The following is a 12,990-nucleotide window of genomic DNA, read 5'->3' on the forward strand; positions in this document are numbered from 1 at the left end:
GTCAAAGAAGTGATATTGTGTTAGTGGTCTTTTTTTTCGTGTGCAAGCAATGTCTAGTGGTTGAGGGAAGGACATGGGAAGGAGCATTAGAGCTGGAGCAGGTCTATAAAAAGAAATTGAACATAGATTACTTAATGTAATTATGCAAGACACTGCACAAAGATTACAAAGCTGATAATGAATAATATTAAAATATAATAAATATCACATGCCAAAACTCATAAGTTTGACAAATCTTTAAGTAATTACACTTTAGAAAATGTATAAAGCAAAACTGGTTTTGCTCAACCACTAACTTGAGAAACCAAAGCAAAAGAAGACAAATTTTAAGTCTCAGCATATTCTTATCTTACATAAACAAGAACTATGCCAGTTTGGCACAATCAGTCCCATACATATCACAATTTATGAACAGGGATGTTACTCATTGAGTAAGCAGCTTTAAGACAAGCTGTAGGAATATTACAATTTGAAAGGAGCAGATATAAAAAGAAAAAAGGCAACATGAGAAAAGATTTACACGATATCAAATAAAAGATTTACACGATATCAAATAAATAATCAATGAACAGATAAATATCACCATATTGGTACACAATTTTTATAAAAAAGCATGTCAATTAAATTTGATAATTACAACACAGTTATTGGTTGGTAACGTACAGATCGTTACTACATACAAGACTGAAACTTCATTTCTTAAATCATATGGATTTTTATTAAAACTTCAAGTCCATTGTTTAAATCGGAAAGAAAACCCTTGCAAAAGGGTTCTAGATGCTAGGGCAAGTACAAAGTCACTCCAAAATGTTGCTATGAAAACTTAAAAATGAGAGCTGATATAAGGCACTTCAAAATCCATGTGTAAGCATGCCCAGCACCTTATGGCTTCAACGCCAATATTTTTTGAAATATGAAACAAAGCAGTACAATTGAGCCAACACTAACCAAGCATTTATAAGACTAACGATACCTTTTCGATGACAAAGATGCAGTCTCACAACAGCTGCAAAGAGTATCTCAGTCACAGCATAGGCGCTAAAAAAAAACTCAATCCTAGGGATGCCGCAAAGAACGGCTCCCTGAGAAAGGGTTTTCCCAAGCTGATAAACTGATCTCTATGGCCTCCCCAGGACTGAGTCCTGACTAAGTCACGGTTCATGCCTGTCATGAGACTGAGCCTTACTAAAAACAAAGGTATGGACTAAAATAACGTCATAATGTGAAAACAAAAAGGAATATACAATTAGTATTACATAATCTAGGCAATATGTTGTTTTAGCCTAAAATTTTAAGAGTAAAACAGTCTTAAGATTTGACAACATTAAACTATATTAGCAATTCACTAATAAACTTCCATCAGCAACAAACTTTATGACTTCGTTAACAGGACTAGAAATTTTAATTAGATAATTAAAATGCACATTAAAATAAAATAAGCTTGAGTCACCATGCAAACCTTCACCTTTATGCCAAACATTATCTTAACTCAGAAAAGCATTTACAACTTGCATATATGCCAATACAAATGCTAAATTCTCAGTCTTAGTGATACTGTTTAATATGACTGACAATTGTTTTCCCAGCACTGAAAGACATGCGGATAGATATTAGAGTAAATCACTGTTCATGAAATAGAACAGTTCCAAACAGATGCACATAACTAAAATTGATATTGGCTCTTTGTACCTGCTAATGTCAAACCCAATATTATCTCTCAATGGTGCCCCTTAAAAAGATTTTAGACCAAAATATTAAGTATAAAGATATTTGGCTTGTGCCAGCATTTATCATCATGTCCACATTTGAAAGTGTAAAGAAAGCAATCAGAAATTTCTTGTAGATCAAGGAGAGGGGTTGGAATTAGGCCTCTTCCCTTCAATTGTCAAATAGCAATACTGTACTTGAATAAATAACAACTGTGATAGCTTTATAAAAGAAGCTTTCACCATTCATTAAATTTAATTAATAAGTTCATTCTTATTCATCACAGCTTAACTCTTTACTAACCTACATCCTTCAAATTTGACTGAATTCTTTTATGATTGATACAAAAGTTAGGTTCATCCAAAACTTTGGGTATAAAATCTTATCAATTATTAATAAAAATCCAAAAACAAGCAGTGTTACTATGCTAATTCAGAATTGAGTTTTGACTGACCACAGTCTACAAGTACAAGTTCTTTAATGTTCCCAATAAAACTCACATAATTCTGATTCACAGACCTGTCATGATATTTTCATGAAAGCTTTTTTTTCTTTTCTTCTATCTTATCACGCTTAACAGACACATTTCAAGGAGACAGCAGTGAAGGAGCCCACAGTGGCCAATATACTGTAAATTGGAAAGTTAGAACACAACCTACAACAAACTCAGATTGAGTACAAAACGTCGGAAAACATAAAAGGAACAATTTCACTGTGTTAACACATTCAGTGCCGCATGGCCACAATTCAGTCACAGTTTTCTGGGTTTGACCACCCTTGGAAATTTCTTTCACTAAATTTGTCAATTAGTGTCTGTTGGGAGGTGAGGGCACAATTGTCCAAGCACCTCATCATATGCTGCCATATTACTCTCAAATGCTTCTAGCTGCTCAGTTAAATCTTCAACTTGCTGAGCAAGAGTTGGGACTTCTTGAAAAGTTCTGAGGGGTGGTGCACTCTGGCATTCTCGATAGAATGCCCCTAAATCACTGTTGGCATTACTACCAGCAAAGGGTGTTTTCTGAAAATAAAATTAGATAAGACACATTAAATTAATTCAAAGCACTTATGAAATGGGAAAAGATATGATGAAGAGGCACTAGATGTGTGTTCAAACATGAAAGAGTTAATTGCAACAGTTATGGCTACTTTGTTAAACTCTTCAATTTCATTCTTATTTTAAAACCAAACAAGTAATTCAGAGGTGTACAGATGTACATAAATGAAGTTCAAATCAGGATATTAGTTTTAGAATTTTTTTTAGAAAGAGCACAAATTTGCACAAATCTTTAGCAATTCACTGAAGCAGATTGTCGTGTTAGTCAGCTATAATATATTACCAAGTCTACCATAATGAAGTCTTCATTGGCTGATGCTAATGAACAGCTTGAGCGTCGAGAATTCGATGCAGAGATAGCACGAGGAGTAACATTCCCATTGGAATCACTACTCAATTCTGAGTTATCATCAGGAAGCGGAGTATTAATTGCCGTATTTGTAATTGTCTCTTGTTTAGAAAATTGAGCAGTGAGTATAGGCATTTGAAGTGGAGATCCCTGTACAAAAACAGACAAAGAAGACTTTTAAAATTTAAGTGAGCACTTCTCTATGAGTTAGTAACTCAGAACACTGAGAACTAATATCCATAAAACATGATATGATACTATACTAAAATAAATACTCACTTGAGGTGGGGATTGTTGTTTAGGTAAAAGTAAACTGCTGAAAGGAACATCTGGGAAAACTAGGTCTGAATCTCCAGGAGGAGCAGGTGGTCTACTGTTGTCTGCAAATGCTCCAACTTTTATGGTTTCACTGAGGGATGTAGTATTTTCCTCAGCTATAAGCACAGAGCTTGAAACACTGAAATCAATTAAGAAGTCACAATTTCCAAGTAAGAAAACAATTAATACTTTCCATCTAAGGCATTGATATGAATGCAACATAGCATAGGTTTCGTACCTTTCTTTACGAGTAACGATTCTTGGACTAAGATCTGGTCGAAAGTGATCAGACTTAAGCATAATTGATGTATCTCTTCCTGTGTGTTGTGGACTGATTGTCATTTTAGTGCGATATGCCACTGACAATTGTAATGTTCCAACAGGGGTGCTAAGTTGCCCTACACGAACTTGGCTGTAACCTTCTCCTGAGAAAGAAAAGAAGGATTAGATTGAAAGGTAGTAAAAGAAACACAAGATATTGCCAATTAGTGTAATACCTAAATTGTGGAATTGGGGTTCGCCAACATATATGCGATAGCATATAACAAAGGAATCTGGACCCTGACGCCGAGATAATTTATAGGCTGGAGTGCATCTTGTTACAGACACCAGGGATTTCAACAAAATGCTCATCCTATTATATACTGTATAAGTTATTCTCACCTGAAAGTAAAATGATAACTAGTACTAATAATCAAGGGTTCAATACTTCGATAACAAATGAAAGATAAAAAGTACTCACAGATGGATCACACTGATCAGGAAGCATTCCTAAACACCAAGTTTCAAGCATCATTGTGTCCCCCTCGACAGTTCGTAATGAAATTTCAACACACAATGGGAGTTGAGCTGTGGCAACTTCACCACAGAGCACTTTCTTGGCTTCTGTCAGTACTTCCGGTAAATCTTTGATGGCCAAATTGAACTGAAAAAAATTAAAAGAATAAATGGGATGTTGCAAATACACAGCATGGTCACAGTATGTCAATATGTCTAAGTCAGCTGAAACACTATGTTACCAACATATATGATGAAAAAAAAATGAGGTTATGGTTGGCTATTTTTGTAAACAAAGCGGTATTCTCACGCTTAAATGAACACCCAAAGAATTACAGCTAACACAATTTTGTGTCACAGAGATTTCGATATTTTTCATTCTTACCCAGTCAGTGCCAGAGGAGTGTGGTTTGCACTTTGTGTGCACTTTTTCTCCAAGACGAGATTGAACAATAATCTGAGCAGCTTTTAAGGCGAGAAACTTGGTGAACTTGTCCAAGTCTTTCTTGTCCTGAATACCCAATTTCACAGCGGCCATTTTCAAATTTTCAAAACTCTACAGAAAAAATCACTAAGCTCCAACACAACCATTTGTCCTAAGATATTCACTGAAGTTCACATCACGGCAGGGAGTGGGCCAGCACCAAGACCAATACACCAAGGTCTGCCTAGCCTGAGCCAGCACACACTTGTTTTGGTCTACCATAAATAGACTGGCACTTCACACAGCGTAATACAAATTTGATAACAATCGCGACGAGAAGTTGTCGAGTGTTCGTCTTGCTTATCACGGTTTCCACGACCACTCCCCCGCACGATGGCCTATCACACGCCGGGGTGAAGGAGGAGAGCTAAAAGCAGCTATTTCGCCACGGCATCGACCGAAAATTCCCTTAAAATCCCAAAGCATAGTTCTAATGTGAGGAAGCCAGGAAATGGCCGGGGTCATGCCCTCCTCTTCGAATGCAGACGACGGTACAACCGCAGGCCAAAATAGAAGATTCCATTCATTCCATGACACTGACACTACGTGACTCGAGCGAGGACTCGAGCGAGGACACGCACACGCGCGATGTGTACGAAAAGAGCAAGTCCTTCGTCCTTCAGCGTCAGCGCCTCTCCTGAATGAGGGGAAGGGAGACAAGAGACAACACTTCTTCCTCAAACGCAACCCTTAGTAGTGCCAACATTGGAAAAACGTAAGGAAGTCCTCGCCAGCCGTGTTCCAGCGCCAACTTCAAATTGTTTCGAAAGCTAAGGAGATAGTACAGGAAAATTATTTTAACAGTATTATAGCAAGGATAATAAAAAAATTTATTTTGGATTGCCACCAAGAAAGCAACTCAAAACTGACAAGATATAAAATATTGACAAATCCTCTTTAAAATATTTCCAAGAGTATAGTTTGATGTATAAACTAAACACAATTACATGCATGTAAAAGAAGTTGTTGCATACTTGTCACTTTTAAAAAACAGCACTATTTATGGTAGATGGGACCAATCTATGGGTTTCTTTCCTGCCTTCTTCAGAAAATCATTACACTGGGAAAAATGTCTACATCCGAGAAATCCTCTGTGAGCTGAGAGTGGTGAGGGATGCACTGTTTTGAGAATATGATGCTTCTTTTGGTCCACGACTGACCCCTTCTTCTGGGCATATGAACCCCACAGTAAAAACACAACATTTCTGTTATTTGTACTAATATACTTGATTACTGCGTCAGTGAGCTGTTCCCAACCCTGGTCCTTGTGTGAATTAGGAGTATTGGCTCGGACAGTGAGACATGCATTGAGAAGTAGAACACCTAGGACAAATTAGTGAAAGCAATTGTCAATAGCGTGTTGGTAAAGTGGTAAAATGTTCTTCAAAAATTTAATACAGTTGAATAAATACCTTGCTCAGCCCAGCCTTCTAGATAGCCATGTTTTGGAGCAGTAAATCCTGGTATATCAGCAGCAAGTTCCTTATACATATTTACTAAGCTGGTGACAGAAGTAATAAATTAAGCTTTTTCAAATTTGTACAAGGTGTGAAGGAATAAAGATAAAAGATAAATGAATACGCTTTGCTTCATGATACATTACCTTGGAGGAGGAGTCACTCCTTTAGGAACGCTAAAGCACAGACCTAGAAAAGAGCTTAGAATTAAAAAGGGAGACTCCTGGCATTGAAAGAAGCTCAATTTAATATGTTGAGTCCCACATGAACACACATGTGGCCACGATAGCATATAAAAGGGGACCCCCCTGCGACAAAAGTGTTAAAGGTTCTCACCATGTGCTTGTCCTGGATTGTGGTAAGGATCTTGGCCAAGAATTACAACTTTAATATCTTTAATTGGGACCTTGGTAGTCCACGTCCACACTTGGTCTGCTGGAGGATACACACGTCCTCTCTCACGTTCACGGGTCACAAATTCACTAAGCTGTTATGATCAAAAAAATTAAGATAAGCAAAATCAGTATCCTGCCATGTTTCATTCTACAAGTAAAAAAAGTTTTTTAGACTTAGAATTAACTTTGCCAAATAGTAAATAAAAAAATATACATACCTTTGAGAAGTATGGTTTCTGAAATTCAGAATGCAATGCAAAAAACCACGTTGATCCAATGCACGGATGAAGGGCAGGAGTTTTAGCAGCTTGACTCTTGATACGAGCAAGACACTGCAATGGGGTAAGCATGCCAAAGGGTGACATTATTGTTTTATCCTGGGTTTTTTTGTTTGGCGGAGTGCTCAAGACACTAGGGTCATTTTCTTTGGAAGCCTTCTTCTCATCAACTAAACTATTTTTATCTTCTTTTTCTTCGCAAGTACCTTCTTTGGTTGTTTTTTCAGTAACTACATCATCCATTGATTTAGATTTTGCTTCAGGGTCTACAAGATCACAATCTTTTACCGGATCAACTGTTAGTTGTCTCTTTTCATTTTCAAAATCATTTTCCAATTTTAATTTTTTCTTGCTAGCGCAATTTTCACTAAGAACATTGTCGTCGCTCAAAGAGCGTTTCTTGGGTACTGGCTTGAAAAAGGACGTCAAACTCTTTTGGGCCGACATGGGAACCTCCAGCTATGGTAATCCTTAGAAGAAGGTCCCGTCTCTATTTATCAAATACAAAAATTGACGTGATAGAAACTACAACTGAAAATCGTAATTTGAGAAAATTTATCACCACAAGGTTCGTTTCATTCACTTATTTCAAATCAAAATATATGTCATAGGACGTGAAGAAATAGTTTGACTTGACGATTGTCTTGTCACGTGTAACTAACCAAACCCAAACACTTCTCTTTGGGTTTTTGCCGCCTTTCCTACAGCTGATCAACCTGGTATCACTGCGTGATACCTATCACCATCACGTAACGATACTGCCCCTGGCGCAAGCATATATGTGCTAACAGAAGTGTTTTCCTTTCTGCAATGATGACATTTTTCTCCAACCTTTCTTAAATCGTTTTTCATGATAAAGAAATTGAGAGCTTTTATCTCAACAAATATTTAGTACCAACAGGCTGGTACTCCTGCCGAAGCTTTGTCGAGAGGTCGATACCCGTGCGTGCGCCCCATTCGGTTTTTGGCCCGCGAAAATTAAGAAGGAATGCTTGCTGGACAAATGTCGACGTCGACGTTCATTCACTTTGCCACTTGTGTGACTCACAAATGAAATTTTGATGTGGGCTTTGATATCTTCTAAAATTGCGATGGGAGCGTGAATATGCCCCGGTGCTGGACGGCTGCCCCCCCCCGGGGGCCCCTTTCCACTTCCCGTTACTCGCGTGCTCCGTTATCCCCTCCTTCCCTTCCCTCTCCCCGCGTTATGCCCTCCCGTCTCCGTCTCTGTCTGTATCCGTGAGTGGCAAGTTGCCTTGATGGTGGATAGCGCCTCACCAAAGAATTTCTTGAGTGCCGAGAATATTTTCTCGACGGCTCAGGTCTCAGACCGGGCATGTAAACATGCACTTAAGGTCCACCTATCGTTAACGCACTAGAAATGTGTTTCATTAGTTGTGGACTAGAAGAAAGATGACAAATTTCAAGAATACGACACGTAGAAAAGTGGTTTTAGCTGTTGTAGGTAAGCCCCGCTTTCTCCTTTATTGTCTATTCAGTTCGTGACTCATCGCACTGAATCACTGTAAGGCCCCATGATTCTATATTGTCTGAAATTGTCCGACAATCTTCCCTGGAAAAACTGTCGCGTCCGAAATGCGTTCAAGGCAAAACACGGGCGCGGAAGCAGATGTTTGATTGCCGCTACATAGATGTACTTCTGAAAAAAAAAAAATCTTTCCAAGGGAAGATTTACTGATTTGAATTTTTTATTCAGTTTTCGTTTGCTTATTTGAAGTTAAAATTGAGTTTAGGAAAGTCAGAAGAGATCTTCCCTCTGGGCCCCTTTTGGACATTCCGAGGGCACGCTTATGGTGACTTAAACGCCCGGTGAAACATGAGATCCTCATATCGCGTTAAAAATAAAGAAGCTGGCTGAAGGCAAAGTTGCAGTTTAGGATTTTTGAAAAATCATTGAACATAATAATTTCCTAAAATTTGTATTTTATCTTCTACAGTTATATTTCAAGTTTTATGCCTTTCACAATGTGAAGAAAAAGAAGTGTATAGAGGAAAATTTTTAGGAAAAATAAATTCGTACCATCACCAAGTATCTGGAGATGTGTATGCAGTTGATGAGTACACATTTTTGTTGACTGAATTTAATTATGATGGAAATGGAGCTGATACATTTTTCTGGGCTGGTGCATCTAATCGCCCAGGACCGCAAGGATTTATTGTACCAGATGAATATGGAAAGTAAGCAATCTAATTTTAGTAGTAATTATTTCTTTTAATTGTTTGGATGTTAACAATGTCTTAATTTTGTTACAAGGACAAATATTTTGGCACGGTACTTCAACAAAGACTTCACTATTACTTTACCAGATGGAAAGAAGATCACAGAAATAAAATGGTTTGCCATTTATGATCTTACAAGTCAGGTATCATTTCTAATTCCATACTAAGCTTCCCATCATATTTCTAATGTTTTGAAAAACAACTAACATTTTTCTTTTTTCTCAAGAATGCTTTTGGTGACTTATACATCCCTGAGGACTTTGAACCACCAACAGTTCAAAAAATTTCTCAGCTAAGTAAACGATCCCATGATGTTGGATCAGAGTCCATTGAAATTATAGATGCAAAGACCTTCCGAATACCTGAGCTGAACTATAACGGAGCTGGCAAAGGTTTAATTACTATTGGTAATCTGGTTCTTTAAAAAATGTTACTGTTGACACTCATATACAACAATCAATTTGCAGATACTTACTTTTATGTTGGTGTTGGACCACAACCATCATCAAAAGGAACAAAAGTACCAGATGAATATGGCTAGTAAGTATGTAATGATAAATGTCATTCTCAAAACTATCCTATCTCTCAATACAATTTTGGCATAGTAAAATATTTATGTTCCAGTTTGGACCCCATTCGGGCATATAAGAGAGAAACTGTCACTTTGGAACTGCCTGGTGATTTAACAATATTTGATATTGACTGGCTGAGTATATATGATGTGGAATCAAAAGAAAATTATGGTTCAGTAATAGTGCCTGACGGGTTGAATGTACCCCCTTCACTAGTCAAAATAATTGTGAGTTATCATTTTTAATTTTTTACAAACTCTCCTGTTTACTACAGTCATTGGCTCAATACCACTTCTGATTTCAGCCCCGAAAAAAAGCTCTTCCAAATTGTTACCAGTTGCATAAAGATTTACAAGTTGGCTGGGATGTTTTTGGGCCACAAATTACTATTGAACTAGCAGGGCAAATAGGTAAGGAAAAAATTCTGGTTGGACTGTAACTAACCTGATTCTTAACCTTCCTTGTCTCAAGTTTCTTCTGTTTTCCAGACGATGACGCTTACATGTCATTTGGTCTCAGTGGTGCAGTGGATCGCAGTCAGATGATGGGTGCTGATATTGCTGTTGCTTATATGGATGGTTTTCGAGGATATGCAACAGATTATAATGTTACAGCCTTATCTCCTGTAAGTACAATGTGAATCTTTTACATCTTTAATGCCCTTTATATAAGAGCAAAAGTTAAATTTTAATTTCCTCCAGTGTATAAAAGTTCTTGGCCAACACAAGGGTGTTTGCCGAGACGACTTGATAGGAGGCTTGGACGACAATCAGCTTCACACAGCTGAAAGGGTAGATGGTGTGACCTACATCACATACAGACGTATGCTAATGTCAGGTACATCTCATTAAATTGCAATTTTTCACTTTTTTCTATTTTTTTTTTAAATATCCTTATCTGACATTTTGATTCTTTGTAATTACAGCTGATAAAAATGATAGAGAGTTTCCAACTGAAGGGGGTGTTTACGTTGTCTGGGCCTTAGGTCATCTGGATCACAACAAGGAACCCACATTTCATGATTTCTATGCACGTGGAAATGTAAGGCTTGAATTATCACGAAAAGACAACTATGACAACTGCTTTGCATTTACAAAACCTTTGGAAAAAATAAGGTAAATTTATCTGAAATGTTAAAAAATTATCTCTCAACAAAATTTTAACATTATATTTTAACACTGGCAGAGAGCCTTGGGAACCAAATCTCATCCTAGACCGCACAACCCGCACATTCACTGCAACCCTTGGCCCATCAGGAGGAAAACGTGGATATCAAGGCCAAACAGGTAGTTCTTGTTACTTTTCCTAATTCTATGTATATACCTAGGATTTTAAAGTTTTTTTTCCGCATTCCATGATTTTTCCTTGTTTAGGTATGACATCCATGGGACTATCCTGGTATATCAATGGCATGCTTATACCAGAACTTTGGATGCGACGAGGCTTGACTTATGCTTTTCGGGTACGTGGTGGTAATAATCCTCATAGTGCAGAAACATATCATCCTCTTATAATCACTGATGAACCCCATGGAGGTTTTGATCGCCTCAGTGATGCTGCGCAAAGAGAAGTTAGAGTTTTGGCAGGTGTTGAATTTCTGCGGCGTGGACAACCTCGACCACTTGCTGGTGATTAAGAAATTATAGATGAAGGACCTTCAAAATAATACAATAAGTGGCAATAGTCTAACTTAATGGTATAATTCCGTTTTTCAGCTGGTCCGCTTTGTCTCAGCCGGCATAAGAGCAAAGACCGCCGACTTGATGATGACTTCCCGACTTTCAAGAAATTCAACCGTAGCTTGGAATTTACATGTGAACCTGGTGAGTTAACAATAAATTAATTAAATTTAAAAAACTAGAAAGATTAACATATTGGATGATTGTTCTGCTTGATTTTCACAGGTGACCCTGCTGTTCTTGAAGTGACACCTAATACCTCATGGCCAGACATTGTTTACTACAATAGCTTCACTCATAACAATATGGGTTGGAAAATTCATATTGTAGACAATTTTGCTCGTGGCTCAGCTTTTACCAGCTTACCATCAAGATTCCTACTATTGACAAGTATTGTAAGCCTAGGATCACACTTTATCTGACTCTAGTAAAAAGAAATATAATAAATGAGCTGAGATGAACAACTAATAATCTTGATGAATGGAGAAATGTAATTCATTTAGCAATCATCATTTTGCATTCTAGTTGACACACAGAAAACAGGTTTTCTCAAGTATAGATATTTTTTGTAACAAAGGTATATTACATATTTATACTGTGCACTAAATAATGTTACAACTCTGAAGCATAAATGGAAGTTTAAAACAATGGATTAGGCAGAACATCATATTTGGCTGTAAGGAAAATGGTGCTGCTGCTAAAAAGGAGAATACTATGGAGCAGTTTCCATTCCTACAAAGCACCAGAACGAAATAAGTATGAACCATCTGTTCTGACATATGAAATTTTTCAAAGGTGTGGTCACTTTGGTCACAAGAAATCTGTACAGAGAAGATTTCAATGTTGATTCTACATTGGATCATATTACAATTTGCAGACTGCTACATAGTTTTAATTGACAGAGCTGAGATCATCCACAATCTGGAATTTATCCAGAGTACAAAGATATCACAGTAGAACACTTTCTGATTAGAAATACTGACGACTAGTACACTACTTTAATCACAACCTGGGATGATAAAGGCTACCAGCTCTGACACACCATCACTACATTGGTTCAATACAGCCAAAAATTCTGTATTAGCCAATAGTTTATGGATAAAAAATCAAGTTTCAAAGTGAGGACTAATGTAGCTCAAATATCACGTTCTCTATAAAGTTTACAAAAAATGTCAATTTAACAGTTCAACAAGAAGAACAATTTTTGGCAGCTCTTAACATTAATGCAAACTTAGAACAATTACCATACCTGGTACCTGGTGAAAAGCATACAAGGATGCTAGTTTGCCAATCAGATGGTGCAAAGCAAAGATAGTGACATACAAATACTTTTGAGCAGCAATGAACCCAGTGCGTTTGTGAGACTGTGTCCCAAACTCAGTCCATTAAAATCACATACAAATGGCAAGACGTAAATAAATCGAACACTGACAGCTGATTTGTATAAGTTTATACAAAAACAAAAAAAAAACTATTTAAAAATACACAGTAATGTTAGTTGGTATACTCGGTGATGAAAACCATATCATGGGATAATCACCTAACAAAGGCAGCAATAAAGTTAATAAAAAAATCTATTAGTACTTTTATGTTGGTGTTGGACCACAACCATCATCAAAAGGAACAAAAGTACCAGATGAATATGGCTAGTAAGTATGTAATGATAAATGTCATTC

General features: G+C 37.2%; 3 protein-coding genes across 4 annotated transcripts; 1 reads left to right on the plus strand and 2 right to left on the minus strand.

The window, feature by feature from the left end:
* Positions 1 to 123: 123 nt before the first annotated feature.
* On the minus strand, positions 124 to 5,356 carry LOC113203579 (autophagy-related protein 13 homolog). 2 transcript variants are annotated; one of them, XM_026418349.2, is made up of 7 exons: positions 4,594 to 5,356; positions 4,174 to 4,356; positions 3,929 to 4,094; positions 3,670 to 3,856; positions 3,393 to 3,570; positions 3,057 to 3,263; positions 124 to 2,728 (listed from the first exon to the last, which is right to left on the minus strand). In XM_026418349.2, the coding sequence occupies exons 1-7, from the start codon at positions 4,744 to 4,746 to the stop codon at positions 2,510 to 2,512; spliced, it is 1,293 nt and encodes a 430-aa protein (XP_026274134.1). In that variant the 5' UTR covers positions 4,747 to 5,356; the 3' UTR covers positions 124 to 2,509. The 2 variants fall into 2 exon arrangements, with proteins under 2 accessions (XP_026274134.1, XP_026274133.1); XM_026418348.2 differs by having other exon boundaries at positions 3,048 to 3,263.
* Positions 5,357 to 5,498: 142 nt separating this feature from the next.
* Positions 5,499 to 7,531, minus strand: LOC113203580 (uracil-DNA glycosylase-like). The gene is made up of 5 exons (XM_026418350.2): positions 6,763 to 7,531; positions 6,486 to 6,636; positions 6,296 to 6,338; positions 6,105 to 6,193; positions 5,499 to 6,015 (listed from the first exon to the last, which is right to left on the minus strand). Exons 1-5 carry the CDS (start codon positions 7,267 to 7,269, stop codon positions 5,693 to 5,695), a joined length of 1,113 nt encoding a protein of 370 aa, XP_026274135.1. The 5' UTR covers positions 7,270 to 7,531; the 3' UTR covers positions 5,499 to 5,692.
* A 479-nt stretch (positions 7,532 to 8,010) lies between these two features.
* On the plus strand, positions 8,011 to 11,785 carry LOC113203581 (protein Skeletor, isoforms B/C). Its single transcript, XM_026418352.2, has 14 exons — positions 8,011 to 8,287; positions 8,781 to 9,021; positions 9,098 to 9,206; positions 9,290 to 9,455; positions 9,531 to 9,603; positions 9,688 to 9,862; positions 9,940 to 10,045; positions 10,124 to 10,260; positions 10,337 to 10,472; positions 10,561 to 10,750; positions 10,821 to 10,921; positions 11,009 to 11,263; positions 11,351 to 11,458; positions 11,540 to 11,785. The coding sequence occupies exons 1-14, from the start codon at positions 8,236 to 8,238 to the stop codon at positions 11,734 to 11,736; spliced, it is 2,046 nt and encodes a 681-aa protein (XP_026274137.1). The 5' UTR covers positions 8,011 to 8,235; the 3' UTR covers positions 11,737 to 11,785.
* The last annotated feature ends 1,205 nt before the right edge of the window (positions 11,786 to 12,990 follow it).

This window comes from Frankliniella occidentalis, unplaced genomic scaffold (assembly GCF_000697945.3).
Source record: "Frankliniella occidentalis isolate FOCC.00 unplaced genomic scaffold, Focc_3.1 Scaffold14, whole genome shotgun sequence".
Classification (NCBI taxonomy): Eukaryota; Metazoa; Arthropoda; class Insecta; order Thysanoptera; family Thripidae; genus Frankliniella; species Frankliniella occidentalis.